Genomic DNA, 19,336 nt, shown 5'->3' on the forward strand with positions numbered 1-19,336 from the left:
AAGATATCCAGAGGTTCAGACACGGTCCGGTCGCGTCAGCAAAGCGCGCTCTGCCTTCGTACCTTGAGGCTCTTTCACTGTGATGGGTTCTGTGACCCCAGGAGCACCAGGGCCGGCATCATTGATCGCCAGGACTCGGATGTAGTAGTCGGCGCCCTCGGTCAGCCCAGTCACAGTGTATGTCAGCTCTTTGCATCGGAACTCTGTGCAGCGACTCCATTCTTTCTCACCAGCCAGCACCTGCGTGGGGAACCGGAGGTTGGTAACTAGAGCAACCCAAGTTGAAGCCTGACCAGAGCCGACAGACCTTCTCAAGATGATATCCCAGGATCTCTCCACCCCCGTTGTACAAAGGCGGTTTCCACGCAACAGTGACAGAATCCTTTCCAGTGTCCACAATCCAGGGAGTGGGTGGCCCAGGTGGCACTAGGGAGACACGGGTAGAAACATTTGACCCCCCCGTCCATCTCGCACACACACACAGGCCGGAGTGGGAGACTCACAGATGGCATCCATGGCAACGGTGCGGTCGGAGGGGTCACTGAAGGGTCCCGGCCCAGCAAGGTTCTCAGCACAAACTCTGAAGATATATGTCAGTCCTTCCATGAGTCCACGGATTTTGACCTCCAGTGAGTTGAGCAAAGCCCGGTTGACCCGCGTCCAGTGCTTGCTGTTGACCTCCTTCCTCTCAATCCAGTAGCCCAGGATGGGACTGCCGTTGTCTTTGGGCTCGTGCCAGGAGATCTGGGCGGAGCTTGCAGTCACCTCATGGACTCTGGGAGCGTTCGGGGCATCGGGAGGATCTTTGGCCAGAGGGGTCAGGACAGAGGTCAAAAACAGCCCACCCAGCTGCAGTGCTAACAGGACATTGCATGACACAGCGTTGCTCACCAAACTGGTTCTTTGCCACGAGAGGCTCGGAGAGGCAAGGCGGCCCGCAGCCAAACTTGTTCTCCGCCGTGACTCTGAAGATGTACTCTTTGCCTTCGATGAGCTTGCCGACAGGCAGACTGGTGCCCTTCAGGGTGGAGGTGATGGTAATCCACCCAACGGCCTCGCTTTTGTTGTCCTTCTTCTCCAGGACGTAGTTCAGCACCTCGCTGCCGCCATCATCCTCAGGTGGCTCCCACTGGCAAACTACCGACGTGTTCCTGATCTCATCGAAGGTGAAGTTTATGGGCGCACCGGGTTTGTCTGCGGCGATCACAGGACATGGTGATGATGCAGATTGGGGCGCTCTGGCGTGCAAACTGCCCTCCCATCTTACCCAGGACGTTGACGACGCACGAGGCCGTGGCAACACCGTGCGTGTTCTCCACCTGAATGGTGTAGGTCCCGTGATCCGCTCTGACAGCTTCACGAATCATGAGGGCAGAATGGCCCTTCTGGGTCTGGTCCAAACCCAGACGCTCACGCAGCGGTGTGACAAACTCCTCCTCTGGTTCGGGAACCTGAAAAGAGGCAGCAGTTTCCTGGTGAGTCACTCTTGAAGTTGCTGCCGCGGCGAGGGGGCGAGTTCAACCTTGGTCTTGGTCTTCCTCTTCTTCACCAGCGGGACGATCTTCTTGGTGGGCTCTTTGGTGACGTCCTCTTCGTTTCTCAGCCAGGTGACTTTCGGATATGGGCAGCCAGTGACCATGGCATCCAGCCTGATCTCCTCACCCTTCTTGATGCACAGACCAGACTGCACTCTGACGTGTAATGTCACGGTGGGTTTCTCTGCAGAAGCAGAATTCAGTTGACTTGAGCCGATCTCACTGCAGCCGAGTGCCCGGCTCACTTCTTACCGATGGGGTCTGCAGCTTTGACGGGCTGCGTGCTGCGTGATGGCTCACTGACTCCGGCGGCATTCTCAGCTCTGACCCTGAACTGGTACTCCGTGTCTTCTTTCAGCCCTGTGACCACGAATGAGAAGCCTGGAACCAGGCTGGGTGTGACCCGCTCATAGCGATCGCCGTCCTTCTCTATCTTTTCCACGATGTAGCCCTGAACGGGACAACCACCGTCGCAGTCTGGCGCCTTCCAGGTGACCGTGATGGACTTGGATGTCGGATCATGGGCCTCCACCTGCAGAGGTGGGTCTGGTTTTTCTGCACGAGGACATCATTGAACTGGTGAGAAGGTGACACTGGAGTGAGCGGCCTACGATGCGGTACTCACGCTTCACTTCCTCTGTGATCACCGGTGTGCGCAGCTCCAGGTACTCGCCGGCACCCACTTTGTTGACCGCTTTGACGCGGAAGTAGTACTCGCAGTTTACGTACAGGTCTTTGACAGAGCGGGTCAGGAGGTTCTCCCCAGACATGACAGGCACGTAGGTCTTCTTCGAGGCCTCGCGTCGCTCCAGCGTGTAGCTGACGATGTCTGTGCCACCATTGTCCTCCGGAGCCTCCCAACTGATCTGACACGAGTTCTTTGTCACATCGCTGGCACCGATGTCTTTGCACTGTCCAGGAAGTCCTGCAGGAGGGTCGAAGACACACTGTTATACGGGAAGGCCAAGTCACATCCCCTCATCCACTGCACAAAACCCACCAATGACTTTGACATGAGCTGTGGCGCTAGCCGACCCCAGACCGTTCTCTAACGTTACGGCATAAGAGCCGGCGTCGGCGCGGGCGCACTTAAGCAGCTCCAGGTGACAAGTGTTCATCTCCACGACCATGGAGAGCCGGTCTGAGGCCACGCACTCGGCTGTATCTTTCTGCCAGGACATCTTCGGGGTGGGAATGGCTCTGTACGGGACCTTGAGGTGGAGCTTTTCACCCTCGACTACGACCAGGTCCTGCGACTCCAGCTGAATTGTTGGAGCACCTGGGAGATGAGAAGGTGGCTGCTCAGATACACAACTGTGCTGGCGAACAGAAGTCTGGGCTCTTACAGTCTGGGTCCTTGGTGAAGACTTTGTCTGAGATCTCTGATGGGTCACTGACGCCGATCGAGTTGACGGCACGCACTCGGATCACATACTTCTTCTCTGGCTTGATTCCGTCATCGATTCTGAAGTGGGGCTCCTTGATGGGCCGGTTGTTGACACGAAGCCACTTGAGTTCTGGTCGGGCTTCGGCTACCTCCACATGGTAGCCCGTTATGGGACAACCGCCGTCCTTGACTGGCGGCTTCCACGTGACATTGATGTGCTCGCGGCTGGCATCGGCAACAGCCACTTCCAGTGGCGCAGAAGGAGGACCTAGACCAGGCGGGACGCTAGTCAGCTGAAGGCCTGGACATCACCGTTCACTATTGGCCAATCACTTGACTTCAAGACTCTTACTGGTGGGGTCTTCAACAGTCAGGATCACGGTGGGTTCACTGGGGTCTCCCACTCCAGCCTCATTCTCAGCTCGGACCTGGAATTGCACCTCGGACCCTTCATCGACATCCGTCACCTTGAACTGAGTCTGCTTGTCGGGGGTCTTGCAGCACTTCATCCACCGAGTCCCCACCTTCTCCTTCTTCTCAATGACGTACCTGGGTCAAGACAGCGAGGCCGTGATAAGGTGGCATAAGGAGGAGGAAACACCCGGACGACAGAATAGCTGCTCAAGCGATTCGCGGCTTTACGGCCTGTGCTGGTCTTACTTGATTATGGGCCTTCCTCCGTGGCTCTTGGGGGCCTCCCACTTGAGTTCCACGTGTCTCTTGGTGACGTCCACCACCGTCAGGGCGTAAGGAGGCCCGGGAGTAGCTGAATCCATCACAGACACGGTCACCACGAGACACTCCAAGTGCGATGCAAGCTGAGGGCGTCCGTCACTTACTGAACGTGTCTTTGGCCAGTACGGCATCCTCCAGCTCGCAGAACTCGCCCGTGCCCACGGCGTTCTCAGCGGCCACACGGAACACATAAAGCGATCCTTCATTGAGTGGTGACACCGTGTACTTCTGCTCCTTCACCGTAGTGTCAACGGTCTGCCAAGCTTTACGTCTCACGTCACGCTTCTCCACCACATAGTTGGTGATGGGCGACCCGCCATCGCCGCTGGGAGCTGCCCACTTCAGCTCGGCGTTGGTCTTGGTAATGTTGGCCACCTCGAGCCACTGGGGGGCAGAAGGAGGGTCTACGGGAGGCAGAGGAGTCCCATGAATATTTGCTCGTACCAGACAGCAGGTCCTGCTCGGGGCCACTTACAGAGTCTTTCCTTGCAGACGACAGGCTCGCTGGGGTCACTGGCGTCACTCTCGCCGGCCTTGTTGACTGCTTTGACGCGGAAGGAGTACTCCTGCTTTTCCATCAGACCCTGCAGCTGGTGCTCGGTCTGTGGAACATCCTCAGCAACACGGATCCACTCCTCACTTCCTGCTTTCTGGAACTCGATGATGTAACCCTCGATCTTAGCCCCACCGTCGTGCTCGGGGCGGGTCCAGGCCAGAGTTGCGGTGGTTTTGCCAACATCACGGATGACTGGCTTGCCAGGTGCCCAGGGCGGATCTGAATAAGGAGAGGGACAAGTGCTACTCGACAGTTTCAGGAGCAGCGAGAGCCTGGTGCTGTGACGCGCCTCACCAATCGGATCTTTTACGAGCACAGGATCCGTTTCCGGGCTTGGTTTTCCAGGCCCAGCCAAATTCTCGGCAAGAACTCTGAAGCGGAATTTCTTCTTGGTTGTGAGTCCCTTCACCCTGCAAAGAAAAGCGCTGTCAGACTGACGGCGGACGATTGCGAGCGCTGCCGCGTCATACCTGAACGTTGTGTCTTTGATGGGGAGCTTGTTGCAGCGGATCCACTTATCACTCTCTGGGTCAAATTTCTCCACCCAGTAGCCAGTGATGGGACTGCCGCCGTCCTCGTCCGGCTCAAACCAGCTCAGAGTGACAGCGTCCTTGGAAACGTCAGAGGGGGTGACCTTGCTGGGAGAACCGGGAGCATCTGAAGCACAGGCAGGGCTCAGTGAGAGGGGCCCAGCTCACACGTCACCCACCGACTTCATGAACCTTACCAAAGGAATACTTGGCCACAATGGGCACATGCTCCGCAGGATCGCCGATACCAAACTGGTTTTCCGCACTGATTCGGAAAACATACTCTTTCATGGCGGTGAGCTTGCAGGCCTTGAAGACCGTGTGCTTGACTGTGGCCGACAGCTTGAGCCAGTCCTCCTTGTCCAGCTCTCGGCACTCGACGATATAATTTGTGATAGGAGAGCCGCCGTCATCGCGAGGAGGATTCCAAGCCAGCTCACAGGACTGGTTTGTGATGTCAGAGATGTCAAAGGCAGCAGGGGGTCCAGGCTTATCTGGAGAAGAATGGAGAATGGAAATCAGTGCAAGACACCGAGGACTTTGAGGCTCAGAAACGAAAGGCGCCACAGCTCTACCGAGGATGTTGACATCCACGGTGGCAGTGGCTCGGCCGCTGGAGTTGACCGCCTCAATGATGTATGTGGCACTGTCTCCTCTGGAGGTCTTGGCGATGGAGAGCTTTGAGTGGCCAGGCTCCGTGTCTATGGCGACACGGTCGTCCGTCTTGAGGATCAGATCGGCTTTGGTCCATTTGATTTTAGGATCAGGTTTTCCCTTCACATCCGCCGGCAGCTCAATCTTTGTCCCTGCTTGAGCCGTGAGACCGGCCAGCAGCTTCACGTCCAGCTGGATCTCGGGCGGCTCTGTGGGGGAGCAGACACGGTGGTGATGAGTCTCTGGAGACCAGCTGTGGGTTTGGTTTAAAACCAGAGAATGGACTCCGCTGCCGCACCTTTGGCATCGATGGCTTGAATCTCATCCGTGGCGCGACAGGGGCGACTGGCACCCAGCTTGTTGACGGCTCTGACTCTGTAGGCGTACCACTGGCCCTCCGCCAGCCCAGACACCTGATACCTGCAGGCACAAGTGGATGAGCGTTTGCAGGAGAGCTCATCGGTGTCACGCTGTCACCGCGACTCACTTGAGTTCGGGGACCGGGTCACAACACGGTTCCCACTTGTCCGTGCCGCGCTGGCACTTGTCAACAACATAACCCTGGATTGGGGCGCCGCCGTCGTACTTGGCAGGTTCCCAGGACAGGAAAATGCCCTTTGCAGTCTTGTCACGCCACTTGAGGTTTTCGGGAGGGTCTGGCACAGCTGAGCAGAGCAAGTGAGGACGTCAGAAACAAAGCAGCCCTTTGACAGTTGCACATGTCAAGGTCAAACTCACTGGCAGGAGAAGACACATTGACGGGCTCGTCAATATAGGCAGGCTCTCCGAGCCCACACTTGTTGCAAGCGGTGACGCTGAACACGTACTCCTTTCCCTCCATGACATCAGTGACGGTGTGCTCCAGATCCAGTACGCCAGCAGCCACCTGCGGAACCCCAACCTTGTCTTAAAAAAAAGAGTCTCTGCTCGGCCAAACACGGCTTTGTGTATTAGGGAGGACACACTGAGAAACGCAGCATCATGATGGAACACCAGTCAAGATCAGAGGCAGGTGAGTCACCTCGGAGGTCGAAGTTGACTCGAGAAAATGTAGGTGACTGAAGAGGAACAAACCTTGGCCCAGGTCTTGCGGGACACCTCTCTTTTCTCAATCTGGTAGTGGGTGACGGGACTTCCTCCGTCATGCTCAGGAACCTCCCACATCAGGTGGACGTGGTGTCGGGTGACCTCAGCGACCTTGAAGTCTTTTGGAGCACTTGGACAAGCTGAAGAAGACAGCGTCGTGAGAGCATAGACCGAAGGAACTGGGGGAGTGTGCTAGGAGTCTTACCGATGACGTTGACCTCAATTTCTCCGCTCACCGAGGACACGTCATTCTCCAGAGTCACGCCGTATGTTCCTTTATCTGGTCGGACGCTCGGTGTAACGGTCAGCTCGGTGTAGGTGGGCTTAGTCGCCATGGAGACGCGGTCGTCCACGGTGCTCAGCTCCTTCTCACCAAAAGTCCACTTGGGGACAGGAGTGGGGTATCCAGAGATGGGCACTCGTATTGTCAGAGACTGGGGAACAACCACCTCCAGTCCCGACCTGAAGCCACTCAGGTCCATGGTCGGTGCCACTGAGGCGCAGAGAGACAGGTTTAGGGTTCTCCAAGATCTCTAGGGGTCTGGTGTGTTTCTCTTCATACCATGTGGGTCGTCGGCCAGGAGCGGGCCCAGTTGTTCGGCCGGATCTGAGACTCCAGCTGCGTTCTCTGCACAAACCCTGTACAGGTATTTCTGACCTTGTTTGAGACCAAGTATCTGAAGAGAAAGCAGAAAACCGTTTAGACTGGCTGGCAGTGGTTGAGCAGCGGGAGGGAGTCACAGCTGTCAGGTGGGGTCGGGTGGTTTGGGAGCTCAGGAACGATAAATACCCGGTAAGAGAGATCTGGACAGAGTCTTGCGTTGCAACGAAGCCACTTGTCAGCGCCGTCGTCGCACTTCTCCACGATGTAGCCTGTGATCATGCTGCCGCCGTTGTTAGCTGGAGTTTCCCAGGTCAGCGTGACCGCATCAAGGGTTTGGTCGCTGAAGTTCAGGTTCTGCGGAGGACTGGGCCTCTCTGCAGTGGCACAAAGGAAGTTAGCGTGGCCCTGAATCCTCAGGGAGCACTGGACTCACCTATGGGGTCCATGATCTTGACGGGTTTGGTGGCGGCACTGGGCCTGCCGGCACCGGCTCTGTTTTCAGCCCTGACTCTGAAGATGTACTCCTTGTTCTCCACCACGTCGTTCAGATCTGCAGAGGTGTCTCCTGCGCCACAAACCATGGCTGCCTCCCACTTCACGGAGGTTCTGTCGCGCAGCTCGATGATGTAGGCCGTTATCTCAGAGCCCCCGTCACATTTCGGAGGCTTCCAGCTGAGCCTGGCGCCAAACTTGTTCACAGAGTCCACATTCACATCTTCAGGAGCATCGGGGACGTCTGGTGGCAGAAGGGCCAGTGGATGAGTCGCGTTCGGATTTTAACTCGCAGCCACCGCGCATTCCACATACCAAACTTGTTCTTGGCCTGGACCGCATCCTCTGTGGACACAGATGGTCCGCTTCCCACTCGGTTCCGGGCACAGACTCTGAACAAGTACATGGAGTCCCTCTGAAGGCCGCTGACGCAGTACTCCGGGGTGTCTGCCCGATCGGTCGCCAGCGTCCAGGTCTTGCGCTTCACGTCTCGGCGCTCCACCACGTACGACATTATTTTGCTCCCACCGTCGGTCTCCGGTTCCTCCCATGCTAGACTGACTTCGCCGTCTGCCGTGTCAATCACTCTTAGGTTCTTGACCGGTCCAGGAATATCTAGAAACCATCAAGAAGATCTCAGAGACACAGCCACACTGCACTGACGTGGCTCATTCAGGAAGGTCTTGGCGTGCTCGGATGTTCTCACCAATCACATCCAGGTTGATCACAGCTTCTCCCTGGCCGTGCTTGTTCCTGATGACCACCCTGTACTGGCCCTGGTCCTCCTTGCTTGGAGCCTTCAGACGGTACTCTGTCTTATCAGCTGAAGTGTCAATGTTCTGAACTGGGAGAGCAGAGCCTTTGAAGGACCAGTCGGCCTCGGCACGAGGGTAGGCATCATACGGCACTCCCATGACAAACGGCTTCCCGGCATCTGTCACCAGATTCTGGTCTGTGGTCTTGATCTTTGGGACGGCTGCAGGGACAAAACGGCACCTTAACTCAGCTCCGACAGAGACTCTGCTGCATCCTCGTGCAGCCACTCACCAGCCAGCTCCAGCTTGGCCCGGGCATCTTTGTCCTTGGCAACAATGCGGTACTCTCCCTGGTCTCGAGGCCGGACCTCGCAGACCTGCAGCCGATGGACTTTGCTCTCACTGATCATCTGGTACTTGTCTCCTTGGACAATGATCATATTGTTCCTCATCCACTTCACTTCCACCCTGTCCTTGTTCAGTTCCACCTCAAAGACGATGTCTGAGCCTGGAGGCTCAAACATGTCCTGTGGGGGGCGGACTATCTCCACCGGGGTCTCTGCGGGACAAAACAGAGTTGGTCTCACGTTTCACATGGATGAAGAGAGCGTACCTTCCACGAAGAGTCTGGCTCTGGTCCTCATCTCCTCCACACCACAAGCATATTCACATTCGTCGTCTGGTCGACACTCCTTCACCACCAGTCTGCAGGTCTTCCCTTCCCTCTCCATGCGGTACCTGAGAGAAGAGAGCAGCGGGTGACGGACGCCGCAGGACAGGAGGCAGCAGGAGACACTGACTTGGCCACTGGCCACACATTTACCTGGGGCCCTCTCTGATCTCGCGGCCGTTCTTGTACCACTTGACGGCCGCCTTTTCCTTGGAGAGTTGGCAGCTGAACTCGGCGTCCTCGAACTCAGTCACTGTCTGGTCTCTGATGTGACTTGTGAAGTCTGTTGGTGCCTCGCCGATGATCAGCTCCGCAGAGCATCTGTCTTCACCGACCACCGCTGTATATTCACCCTCATCCTCCATCAGGCAGTCCTTGATGGTCAGCGTGTGTTTCAAGCCGTCGACTCTGTAGACCACCCGCTTGCTCAAGGCCACCTCCTCGCCAGCCTTCTTCCAGTGCACCGTGGCGTCGGGCCGGTTCACCTTGCACACAAAAACGACGGTCTTCTTCTCCTGAGTCTCCGAGTCCTCGATGGGCTCCAGGAACTTCAGCTTCTCCTCTGTAGCGGAATGGAAAGGTCATTGACTCAAGGTCAGCTACAGATATTCAAGTCCTTCCAGGGTCAGCGTGACGCAGGAAGCGAACCTGGCGCGCCACTCAAGCTGGCCACACTGGTCAGGTGACTTTTCTACTTCATCCGTTTCTATCGCTCAGTGGCCAAGTCAAGTGATTTCTAACAACCGGAAGATTCTGACCAAAACACACGTTTGCAGTGGCAGCTGAGACACCAGCCGTGGACATGTGGACGATGGACGGGGCTTTCCTTACCTGCCACCTTGGCGCCGGCCGTGCTGGACGCCTGCTCTCCTCTCTGGTTGCTCAGGTTGATGGTGTAGCTGGCCTCGTCAGTCTTCTGGGCATCTCGGATCCTCAGCGAGAAGACGTTGTCTCTCTGGCTCACCGTGTACTTGCTGCTCTCGAACACAGTTTCCTGGTCTTTTAGCCATTTGGCCTTGGCTCCGTCCACATTAGTTTCACAGTTGAAGACGATTTCTCCGCCTTCTTTGACAACGGTGTCGCGGATAGGTGTGATGATCCGAAGTTTCTCTGCAATGGACAGACAACGTAGAGTTCAGAGTCACGCCGGTGTCCAGACAGGAAGTCAGGAAACTTACCAGTGACCAGCAGGTCCGCTGAGGCCTGCACGCTACCGATGTGGGCTACGTAGCCGCCCTCGTCTTTCAGCTCGCAGTCTTTCACGATGAGCGCCCTCCTCTTTCCTTCACTAACTATCTCGTACTTCTCACCGGCGAGGACTTCCTCGCCACCTCTGTACCACCTCACCTCAAAGGTGTCTTTGGATACGGAGCAGGAAAACTCTGCTCGCTCTCCCTCCACTACTTCCTGGTTCTGAGGCCTCGCAATGAACTCTGCAGCCAGTTCTGCAGAAGAGAGGGGTCAGCAGAAGGATCAGAGGAGCGACAAGAGACGGGAAGAGAATTAGGACCGCCGACGTACCGTTGACTCGGAGCTCTGCTGAGGTCCTGACAGTGGGACTTAGTTTGCAGGAGTACTCCCCTGCGTCCTCCATCTTCAGGTCCTGGACAATCAAAATTCGCTTTCGTCCATCCAGGATCTGCTCGTAGCGCCCGCCCTCGGGCAGCTCTTGCTCGCCTCTGTACCACCTGACTTCCGCTCCAGGCTTGGACACCTCGCACACCATCTTCACACTGTCCGTTTCTGTCCCCTCCACGTTGGACAGGTTCTTGGTGAATCTGGCATCCTCCTCTGCAAAGACACGGAGAGATGTGGTGACAGCCGGAGGAGGCGGGGTGCGCGGCGCAGCCTCGGGTGACTCACCAATGACCGTCAGCATGCCACAGCTCTTGGCCGTTCTAACATCACACTCGTACTCCGCCTCATCATCAAATGTGGACTTGTGTACGACGAGGATCCTCTGGCGTCCCTTGGCGATGATCTCGTATTTCTTCCCTTTGCGGATCTCACTGCCATCCTTGAACCAGCGTGCCTGCAGAAGCCCAGGGTGAGCCCCGGGGTCCTCCCCCTCCCCACTCCAGACGCAGCCTTACCTTGGCAGATTCGCGAGAGACCTCGCACTCAAACTTGGCAGACTCCTTCTCCTTCACTTCCACGTCCTGTAGCGGTTTGGTCATCTCGACATGCGGCGCTGCAGAAACAGACACGTCAGCCACTGACAGCCCGGCGCCTGACACATTCTGGTGGGGTCGCTCATCTTACGCGTTACTTCCAGGAAACAAGAGGTTTTGAACTCCTTGGCGCTGCAGGTGTACATCTTGGCATCATCGGGACCACAGTCGTGGATGACCAGCGTCCTCTTGCGCCCGTCAGCTGACGGCTCATACTTTTTGGTCTTGCGGATCTCCTGTCCTTCTCGGAACCACTGGACTTCTGCATTCTCTCGAGAGACCTCGCATTCCAAAGTGGCGGTGGCTTCCTCCTCCACACTCTGGTCCTCCAGAGGTTTGCTGAACTCCACAGGCGGTTCTGGAGACAGAAGAGAGACGTAGAGGTCCGGGCTCTGAGTGAAGTCCCTCAGGTTCGGTGAGCTCACCTAGGACGATGAGCTGGGCCTGCGTGTGGAAGTCCTTGGCTGTCAGCTTGACCTCACCGGCCTCCGTCAGCTTGACGTCACGAAGAGTCAGAGTGTGAACGCGGCCCACCGTGCGAGTCTTCACCTACAGTCGTGGGAAGAGAGTCAGTTTGTGCTGGATCTGTTTGACAAGAGTGTTGTGAAGAGGTGACTGACCCGATCACCGGCCTCCAGTTTGGTTCCGCCAGAGAACCACTCCACCTCTATACCCTCATACGACAGCTCACACTCGAAGGTTGCGCTCTCCCCTGCTGTCACCGTCACGTCCTTCATGGGCTGCAGCACACTGATGGACCGAGCTGGAAGAGACAGGCGCACGTCAGCCGCGCTGGGCGAGGCCCTCCACGCCGTCCCAGGACACACCTTTGACACGAAGCTGTGCGTTAGACTTGGCGTTAGCGGCGGCAAAGTCCACGCCTCCAGCCATGTCCAGTCGAACGTTGTAAAGAATCAACAGATGTTTGGGTCCCTCTTCCTTGATCTCCACATCCTGCAACACGACAGGGACACGTCAAGGGCGAGTCCAGCACTCGCTGGAATCAAACGACTCGGGATTGAATGAAGGGCTGACAGGAGCTTCGCCAGCTCTGTGGGCGCCACCTGCTGCCCTAATATGAGAGGCTGAACTCACAGGAGAGGGGTGGAGGGCCACGCCTCCCAGTTTCCACGTGGCATGAACATCCTCCTCCGAGATTTCAGTCTCAAACTTGGCAGTCTCCGTCTCAGTCACCTCCACGCTGTAGAGCGGTCGGACGACCTTGATGTCTCGCTCTGAAAGAACACACAGCCGGTGTTTGGTCTCCAGAACTCACTGGGGAACCACAAGGGCCAAGTAGGGTACCTTCGATGTTGAGCTGAGCACTGGTCTTGTCAGAGCCACAGTCGCAGGTGTACTCGCCGATGTCGGACTTCTGGGCCTTGCGGACCGTCAGGATCCGCCGGCGTCCGTCCGTTTGGATGGCAATGTTCTTGGATGTGGTCAACTCCTTCCCGTCCTTCAGCCAGCGCACATCGCCCACACTTTTACTGAGTTCACAGACAAGCGAGACTTGGTCTTTCTCCACCGCGGTGTAGTTCTGAAGCTTGGTCATGAAGTAGAGGTCACCCTCTGAAACACAAAGGCAACACGAGGTTTAGCCTGGGCCACTCGCTGCGCTGCACCTGCGGCTGTGACGAGACCGACCGATCACATTAAGCATGGCCGTCACGCTCTTGTCCATGGCGTCCACTTTGATCATGGAGGTGTCGTCGATGGTCACCTCTTTGAAGGCGAGCGTGTGGACCCGGCCGCGGTCGCTCATGTGCACTACCTTGCTCGGGTGCAGACGCACCTCGTTCTTGTACCAAACCACGGGGATGTCATCATGTGAGAGCTCCAGGCTGAACTCAGCCGTCTCCCTCTCCTTCACTGTGACATCTTTGATCGCCCGGACAAACTCCAGACGGATACCTGACAGAGAGAGAGGGAGAGAGAGAGACAGGCGGCTCAGCAGCGGCACGTCAGCGGCGATGCCACTCACACACTCACCCTGGATGTGGAGTTTCCCACTGGTTCTTTTGTCTTCGGCCTCAAACATGAACTTGGCTTCGTCGTCGTACGAGGCGGAGCGTACCAGCAGGACAAAGACGTTGCCCTCCTGGGTCATGTGATACTTATCGTCTGCGGTGATTTCGGCCGAACCTTTCAGCCACCTGAAAGTCTTGGGAGCCCGCGAGACCTCCACCTCGAAGCGAGCGTCGTCCTTCTCGTACACGTGGACGTCAGTCATGGTGGCGAGGAAGTCCAGGGGAAGTTCTGCAGCAACAGGCCAAGAGAATGGGCTCTCGTGCTTCCCGACCTCTGGCCTAATGACCTACCTTTGACCTTCAGGTTAGCCGCACAGTGAGCGTTAGCCGCTCGGAATGAAACCTCGCCACTCATGGGAACTTGACAACTGTAGAGGATCAGCGTGTGCTTGGATCCCTCCTGGATCAGATCCATGTTCTGCGGGAGCAAAATGGAGAGCAGAGTGGCGGTGAGACTGCGTGATGACAGGAGATGGACTGGGTTCTTACGGTGGATGACGACAGCACATTTCCATTCAGGCTCCACTCTCCGACAACGTCGTCCTCAGAGATCTCCGCTTCAAATCGGGCAGTCTCGCCATCAAACAGCTCCACCCCGTAGATGGGTCGGAGAACCCGCACGTCGCGAGCTGCAGGTGTAGGACAGGGTTAATTCTCACCGGCTGGCGCGGCCCTCGTCAAGACCATCTCACCTTCCACCTTGACGGTGGCCGTCGTCTTGTCCGTCCCGCAGTCGCAGGTGTACTTCCCCTGCTCGCTGAGCTCCACCTTCTTCAGGAGCAGGGTTCTGCGGGTTCCCTCCGACCGCATCAGCACAAGCTTCGATGCGGTGAGCTCCTTCTCGTTGTGGAACCAGACCACTGGGACGTCTTTGCTCAGTTCGCAGTCCAGCGAGACCTCGTCCTTCTCCGTGGCTGTGAAGTCTTTCAGTTTAACCACAAACACGGGGTCGCCCTCTGCAACACAACCACACCTCATCAAACCGGCAACATTGGCGGGCATGTCTGAAGAGCTGGAGCAGCCGGGTCCGAGCCCCGGGCAGCCCGTCCTCATGCACCTGTCAGTCACACACACAGAGAAGAACGGGCGGGTTACCTATCACGGACAGTTTAGCACTGGACTTGACTCCTTTGGCCTCTGCCGTGATCTGACACGTGTCGTCCAGACTCAGAGCATTGAGCTCCAGAGTGTGCCTCCTTCCCTGCACACGTGTCACCACAGTGCGACTCACGTGAACCTTCACCTCGTTACGGTACCAAACCACTGGCACATCGTCGTGCGTCAGCTCCACCTGAAACTCGGCACTTTTGCCTTCTTTCACTGTTTGATCCTTCAAAGACTGAACAAACTGCAGTCTCTTCCCTAAAATGCAGGAAGTCATGTGAGACAGCGGGGGGGTGGAGGGCGCGCGCCACACGCCAGCGGGTAGCAGGGGGCGCCGCACTTACCTTCTACCGACAACCGTGCGGTGGATCTAAGGTCCAGAACCTCCACTGAGTACTCAGACTCGTCATCAAAGTCGCAGCAGTTTACAAGCAACAAGTGCTTGTGACCATCGTCAATCATGTCATACTTGGGACTTGGGGTCACGACGTCTGCCCCTCTAAACCACAAAACTTTGGGCACCTCACGCGTTAGCGTGCACTCAAACTTAGCCTGCTTCTTCTCCGGAACACAAACGTCCCTCAGAGGCTCAACAAAGCCCATCTGGATCTCTGCAGACCAATGAGAAGTCGACAACGGATGGATGAGAAGCAGAGCGCCGCGGCATGTCAGGGGTCAGCCAGGTGCAGCAGGTTTGACTGACTATGGCCGAGCTGCGTGTTTCACCGAGGCGCGACATGACGGGCTCAGCGTTTACGGCGACACCAGCCTGGAGTCAGCTGATCTGGAGCGTCACATGACGCCACAAGCAGGACAAGCACGTACCTCTGACAGTCAGCGCGGCACTGGTGATGGCGTTGAGCGCTTGGTAGGACACTTCTCCAGCCTGATCCAACACAACCTTCTTCAGCGTCAGGAAACGTTTCTTGCCATCTGACTTGATGTCGCAACTCTGAAATATTGAAAACGCGGGTCTCAGTCGGGCCGCACAAACCGCCCCGCCCCACCGTGCGGCTTGTCTGGACTCACCGGTGAGCGGGTGAGGACCTGCCCCCGCAGCTTCCACTCGCCAGCCACGTCTTCCTCGGATATTTCCGTGTCGAAATGTGCGTCGTCCTTCTCCACCACTTCCACGCTGCTCAGTGGCTTCAGCACTTCTGCCTGGCGCTCTGAAATCACAGTAGCAGTGAGAGAAGGTTCTGTGGGCAGCGACTCGGAGCTGCAGGCAGGCGGACCTCCCAGCGTCAGCTTGGCGGTGTACTTCCGGTCCTCCACCGCGATGGTGTACTCGGCCACGTCGTCCGGCTGACAGTCTTTGATGTTCAACGTCACGTTGACTCCCTCTTTGTCGATTTGAACCTTGTCCGATGGCGTGAGCTCCGCCTCGCCTTTGAACCACTTCCAGTTGGGAGTGTCTCGGAACAGCTCGCAGCGGAAGGTGGCTGTGGACTTGGGCTTCACATGCTGGTCCCGCAGAGGCTTGGTCAGCCAGTCTTTGATGATCTCTGGGGAGACAAACAGGCCTTGGAGCAGGTCTTGTCGCGGCCCGACGGCCGTGCCAGCACCAAGACTTACCGATGACTTTGACCATGGTGGTGGTCTTCACGTCAGGCTGCCCGTCCACCTCGCAGGTGTAGGCCCCGGCGTCCTCGTCCGTGGCGTTCTGAATGGTGACGGCGTGCTGAAGGCCAATGATGTTGATGGCCACTTTGCCAGCCTTCTTCTTCAGCAGTTCTCCGTTACGCTTCCACACGACGTCGCGCTCCTTGTTGAGCTCGCACGTCAGGTACATCGGCTGACCCTTCATGCAGGAGGTCTCTGGTTCCAGGTCCTTCACCCACTTGACTGGCAATTCTGCGCGCGCACACACACACACAGCTCACGTGAGGCTGCCGTCGACTCCGGCGCGGCTTCTGAAGCGCACTCACCTTCCACGATCAGCTTGGCGGTGCAGGTCACCTCCTTGCCGGCGTTCCTGGCCACACAGGTGTAGTCGCCCGTGTCGGACAGCTGCACGTCAATAATCGCCAGCTTGCGATCTTTGCCGTCCGCGGTGAATTTGTGCTTGGGACCTTCACGTAGGTTGCTTCCGTCCTTCATCCAAGATGTGATGGCCGTGGACGGCGAGATTTCACACTCAAAGACGGCAGAGGAGCCGATGGACTCCGCCTCCTGCAGCACGATGTCTTTGATGGGCTTGACAAACTTCAGCGGCACAGCCTTCAGCTTGAATCCGGCAAAAGGCTCTTCGGGGGGAGAGGGGCCTTTCCCGCCAGGTCTCAGGCCCCGGCCACGCCCCCCGTCCCCAGGAGACGGCGTTTGTCTCACTGAAAGGTCAGACAGGCAGCCAGTTAGCTACACCAGCTTGAGTGCAGACAGTGGTGCTACCTTGTGACCCTGTGAGTGAGGCAACAGCTAACAAACACATTCAAAGATGGGAGACTTGCTCTCTCACCCCCAAATCCTCGGCCGCGGCCGCGAGGGGCCTCCTCCGATGGTTTGCCATCTGGAGAAGAAACCAAACGTTTGGTGACCAGCCCACAAGACGAGGCACTGACAGCACCACCACCCAAGAAGCCAAGTGACACAAACAAGAGCCGAAATGGAGAACAACGATTCATCAAGTGAGAAGATGAACAGAACCAGAACCACAATGATGATGATGATGATGATGCTGGTGGCGGGCCTCTTCTCACCTGGCCGGGCCCCAGGTGTGTGTGTATCAGCCCTACAACTGTTAGCAGGAACCAAGCCCGTCGCCCTGCGCTAGGCCCTCATCCTCTGCTCTCACCAACTCCTCCAGACAGGTTGAGGTCCCTCTCACCTGGACAGCTCCAGGAGGCACCTGGTCATTCCCAAGAGTCACAACCGCTCCGGACTCCTCCTCGATTTAGGGGGTCTCGACTACTCCTGTCGCTGTCTGTCTGGGTCTGAAGCTTCTATCACTAAGCTCTGGACTCTCATCATCTCCGATTCTGGTTCTGGATCTCCAACTATTCGTTTGGTTTTTTCCTCTCGCAGGTTTAGACAAGACAAAGGCGCTGCATTCACACAACACACAGATACCATAACGTGTGAACACATGTGGCGATAAGACACAGCTACACACACGTGTACCTTTAGTGGGTCCAGGACATGAAACAGGTTCCTTGTCTGAAAGAATTGAGCAAAAATTAGACGAGGCGAGTGGTTGAAGAGTCAACGTCACAGCGCCAACAGCGGCAGAATAGAATGAAGACAAGGAGAAGAGAGACAGAGGGAGGGGAAGAGCAGAGCACAGTACCTGTGGCGGTCCAGACTTCTGCTAGGTCTTCTGGAGTCTTCTTCCGCTCCTCTGTAGGCACAAGAGCAAGAATCTTGAGGAACTTTCTGGAACCGTGTAAGCATGAAGTGAAAGAAGCAGACAGACATGAGGCTGGAGAGAAGATCTGCACAAACGTGGACATATGGACAAAGATAAAAAAAACCCGCCGACAAACAAAGATGGGGAGGCAAGCAGATGAAATAAGAAAGATGTGAGGATGAGAGGACAAACAAACAAAGATGAGAAGGTGAGTGGACAAACAACCAAAGATGAGAAGGTGAGAGGACAAACAACCAAAGATGAGAAGGTGAGAGGACAAACAAACAAAGATGAGAAGGTGAGAGGACAATCAAACAAAGATGAGAAGGTGAGTGGACAAACAACCAAAGATGAGAAGGTGAGTGGACAAACAACCAAAGATGAGAAGGTGAGAGGACAAACAACCAAAGATGAGAAGGTGAGTGACCTATTGAAGGAGATGAATGAATGGATCATCAATGAATGAAGAGAAGAGTGGCTTTATCTCAAGAAATACCTGAAGAAGGAGAGGCAGGTGGCACTAAAGGTGTGGAAGGCTGAGGAGACGTTCTCTTTGCACCAGTTGGAGATGTGGGTATCTTCATAGAGGGTTTCTCTACAGAAGAAGTGGGAGGTGAACGTTTCTCAGAAGGAGCAGGAGCAGGTTTCTCCACAGAAGCAGGAGGAGTAGGTTTCTCCACAGCAGGAGGAGGAGCAGGTTTCTCCACAGCAGGAGGAGCAGGTTTCTTCAAAGCAGCAGGAGGAGCAGGTTTCTTCAAAGCAGCAGGAGGAGCAGGTTTCTCCACAGAAGCAGGAGCAGGAGCAGGTTTCTCCACAGCAGGAGGAGCAGGTTTCTTCAAAGCAGCAGGAGGAGCAGGTTTCTCCACAGCAGGAGGAGCAGGTTTCTCCGCAGCTGGAGGAGATGGCTTCTCTGCAGCAGGAGGAGGAGCAGGTTTCTCCACAGCAGGAGGAGCAGGTTTCTTCAAAGCAGGAGGAGCAGGTTTCTCCACAGCAGGAGGAGCAGGTTTCTTCAAAGCAGCAGGAGGAGCAGGTTTCTCCAGAGCAGGAGGAGCAGGTTTCTCCACAGAAGCAGGAGGAGCAGGTTTCTCCACAGCTGGAGGAGATGGCTTCTCTGCAGCAGGAGGAGCAGGTTTCTCCACAGAAGCAGGAGGAGCAGGTTTCTCCACAGCTGGAGGAGATGGCTTCTCTGCAGCAGGAGGAGCAGGTTTCTCCACAGAAGCAGGAGGAGCAGGTTTCTCCACAGCTGGAGGAGATGGCTTCTCTGCAGCAGGAGGAAGAGGTTTCTCCACAGCAGGAGGAGCAGGTTTCTCCACAGCAGCAGGAGGAGATGGCTTCTCTGCAGCAGGAGGAGGAGCAGGTTTAATAGAGCTTTTCTTCTCTGGAGAGAAAAGAATGAGACCAAGAGAATCAACAAGCACAACAAGTGGAAGAGTAGAAGACAATCTCATCTAAAGAGGGAGTTAAGAAGATAATGAAGAACAAAGTGGGCCCCTCAAGTCGGTGTGGCGGGGTCATGTGACACAGACGAAGAGACAAGATCTACCTGGTGCTGGCACTGCAGGCACAGGTGAACACCACTCTGCTTCTCCATCCAGAAGCTTCTCCTTCTGCCTGTCTTGCACTGTGGCTGGATGAGGAATGATGTTTGCTTCCACTGAAGACACCTCTCTTCTTCCTGTTCCAC

General features: G+C 56.3%; 1 protein-coding gene across 2 annotated transcripts in view; it reads right to left on the reverse strand.

The window, feature by feature from the left end:
* LOC128765531 (titin-like) overlaps nt 1-18,550 on the reverse strand; it is an 80,332-nt gene extending 61,782 nt beyond the window's left edge. The window contains exons 1-58 of one of the 2 annotated variants that reach the window (XM_053876238.1): nt 18,149-18,550; nt 17,593-17,643; nt 17,427-17,462; nt 16,765-16,815; nt 16,238-16,636; nt 15,885-16,163; nt 15,545-15,814; nt 15,339-15,478; nt 15,135-15,261; nt 14,654-14,920; nt 14,301-14,567; nt 13,898-14,161; nt 13,695-13,834; nt 13,497-13,623; nt 13,168-13,434; nt 12,823-13,089; nt 12,481-12,747; nt 12,271-12,410; nt 12,003-12,129; nt 11,796-11,938; nt 11,601-11,724; nt 11,267-11,533; nt 11,098-11,195; nt 10,868-11,036; nt 10,526-10,795; nt 10,183-10,449; nt 9,836-10,114; nt 9,158-9,566; nt 8,948-9,072; nt 8,627-8,893; nt 8,286-8,555; nt 7,895-8,194; nt 7,521-7,823; nt 7,274-7,461; nt 7,046-7,160; nt 6,689-6,976; nt 6,472-6,623; nt 6,136-6,283; nt 5,885-6,062; nt 5,696-5,817; nt 5,319-5,606; nt 4,941-5,237; nt 4,684-4,870; nt 4,508-4,623; nt 4,133-4,432; nt 3,762-4,061; nt 3,583-3,688; nt 3,275-3,471; nt 2,882-3,190; nt 2,536-2,814; nt 2,161-2,460; nt 1,788-2,090; nt 1,523-1,719; nt 1,268-1,451; nt 892-1,194; nt 504-803; nt 308-426; nt 63-240 (exon numbers count right to left, since the gene is read on the reverse strand). In XM_053876238.1, coding sequence (XP_053732213.1) covers nt 63-240; nt 308-426; nt 504-803; nt 892-1,194; nt 1,268-1,451; nt 1,523-1,719; nt 1,788-2,090; nt 2,161-2,460; nt 2,536-2,814; nt 2,882-3,190; nt 3,275-3,471; nt 3,583-3,688; nt 3,762-4,061; nt 4,133-4,432; nt 4,508-4,623; nt 4,684-4,870; nt 4,941-5,237; nt 5,319-5,606; nt 5,696-5,817; nt 5,885-6,062; nt 6,136-6,283; nt 6,472-6,623; nt 6,689-6,976; nt 7,046-7,160; nt 7,274-7,461; nt 7,521-7,823; nt 7,895-8,194; nt 8,286-8,555; nt 8,627-8,893; nt 8,948-9,072; nt 9,158-9,566; nt 9,836-10,114; nt 10,183-10,449; nt 10,526-10,795; nt 10,868-11,036; nt 11,098-11,195; nt 11,267-11,533; nt 11,601-11,724; nt 11,796-11,938; nt 12,003-12,129; nt 12,271-12,410; nt 12,481-12,747; nt 12,823-13,089; nt 13,168-13,434; nt 13,497-13,623; nt 13,695-13,834; nt 13,898-14,161; nt 14,301-14,567; nt 14,654-14,920; nt 15,135-15,261; nt 15,339-15,478; nt 15,545-15,814; nt 15,885-16,163; nt 16,238-16,636; nt 16,765-16,815; nt 17,427-17,462; nt 17,593-17,643; nt 18,149-18,236 — 12,319 coding nt within the window. In that variant the 5' untranslated portion in view covers nt 18,237-18,550. The remainder of the gene's footprint in view (nt 1-62; nt 241-307; nt 427-503; nt 804-891; nt 1,195-1,267; nt 1,452-1,522; nt 1,720-1,787; nt 2,091-2,160; nt 2,461-2,535; nt 2,815-2,881; nt 3,191-3,274; nt 3,472-3,582; nt 3,689-3,761; nt 4,062-4,132; nt 4,433-4,507; nt 4,624-4,683; nt 4,871-4,940; nt 5,238-5,318; nt 5,607-5,695; nt 5,818-5,884; nt 6,063-6,135; nt 6,284-6,471; nt 6,624-6,688; nt 6,977-7,045; nt 7,161-7,273; nt 7,462-7,520; nt 7,824-7,894; nt 8,195-8,285; nt 8,556-8,626; nt 8,894-8,947; nt 9,073-9,157; nt 9,567-9,835; nt 10,115-10,182; nt 10,450-10,525; nt 10,796-10,867; nt 11,037-11,097; nt 11,196-11,266; nt 11,534-11,600; nt 11,725-11,795; nt 11,939-12,002; nt 12,130-12,270; nt 12,411-12,480; nt 12,748-12,822; nt 13,090-13,167; nt 13,435-13,496; nt 13,624-13,694; nt 13,835-13,897; nt 14,162-14,300; nt 14,568-14,653; nt 14,921-15,134; nt 15,262-15,338; nt 15,479-15,544; nt 15,815-15,884; nt 16,164-16,237; nt 16,637-16,764; nt 16,816-17,426; nt 17,463-17,592; nt 17,644-18,148) is intronic. The other variant, XM_053876239.1, reaches the window with a different exon arrangement.
* Between the last annotated feature and the right edge of the window lie 786 nt (nt 18,551-19,336).

The sequence above is a fragment of the Synchiropus splendidus genome, chromosome 10 (assembly GCF_027744825.2).
Source record: "Synchiropus splendidus isolate RoL2022-P1 chromosome 10, RoL_Sspl_1.0, whole genome shotgun sequence".
NCBI lineage: Eukaryota > Metazoa > Chordata > Actinopteri > Syngnathiformes > Callionymidae > Synchiropus > Synchiropus splendidus.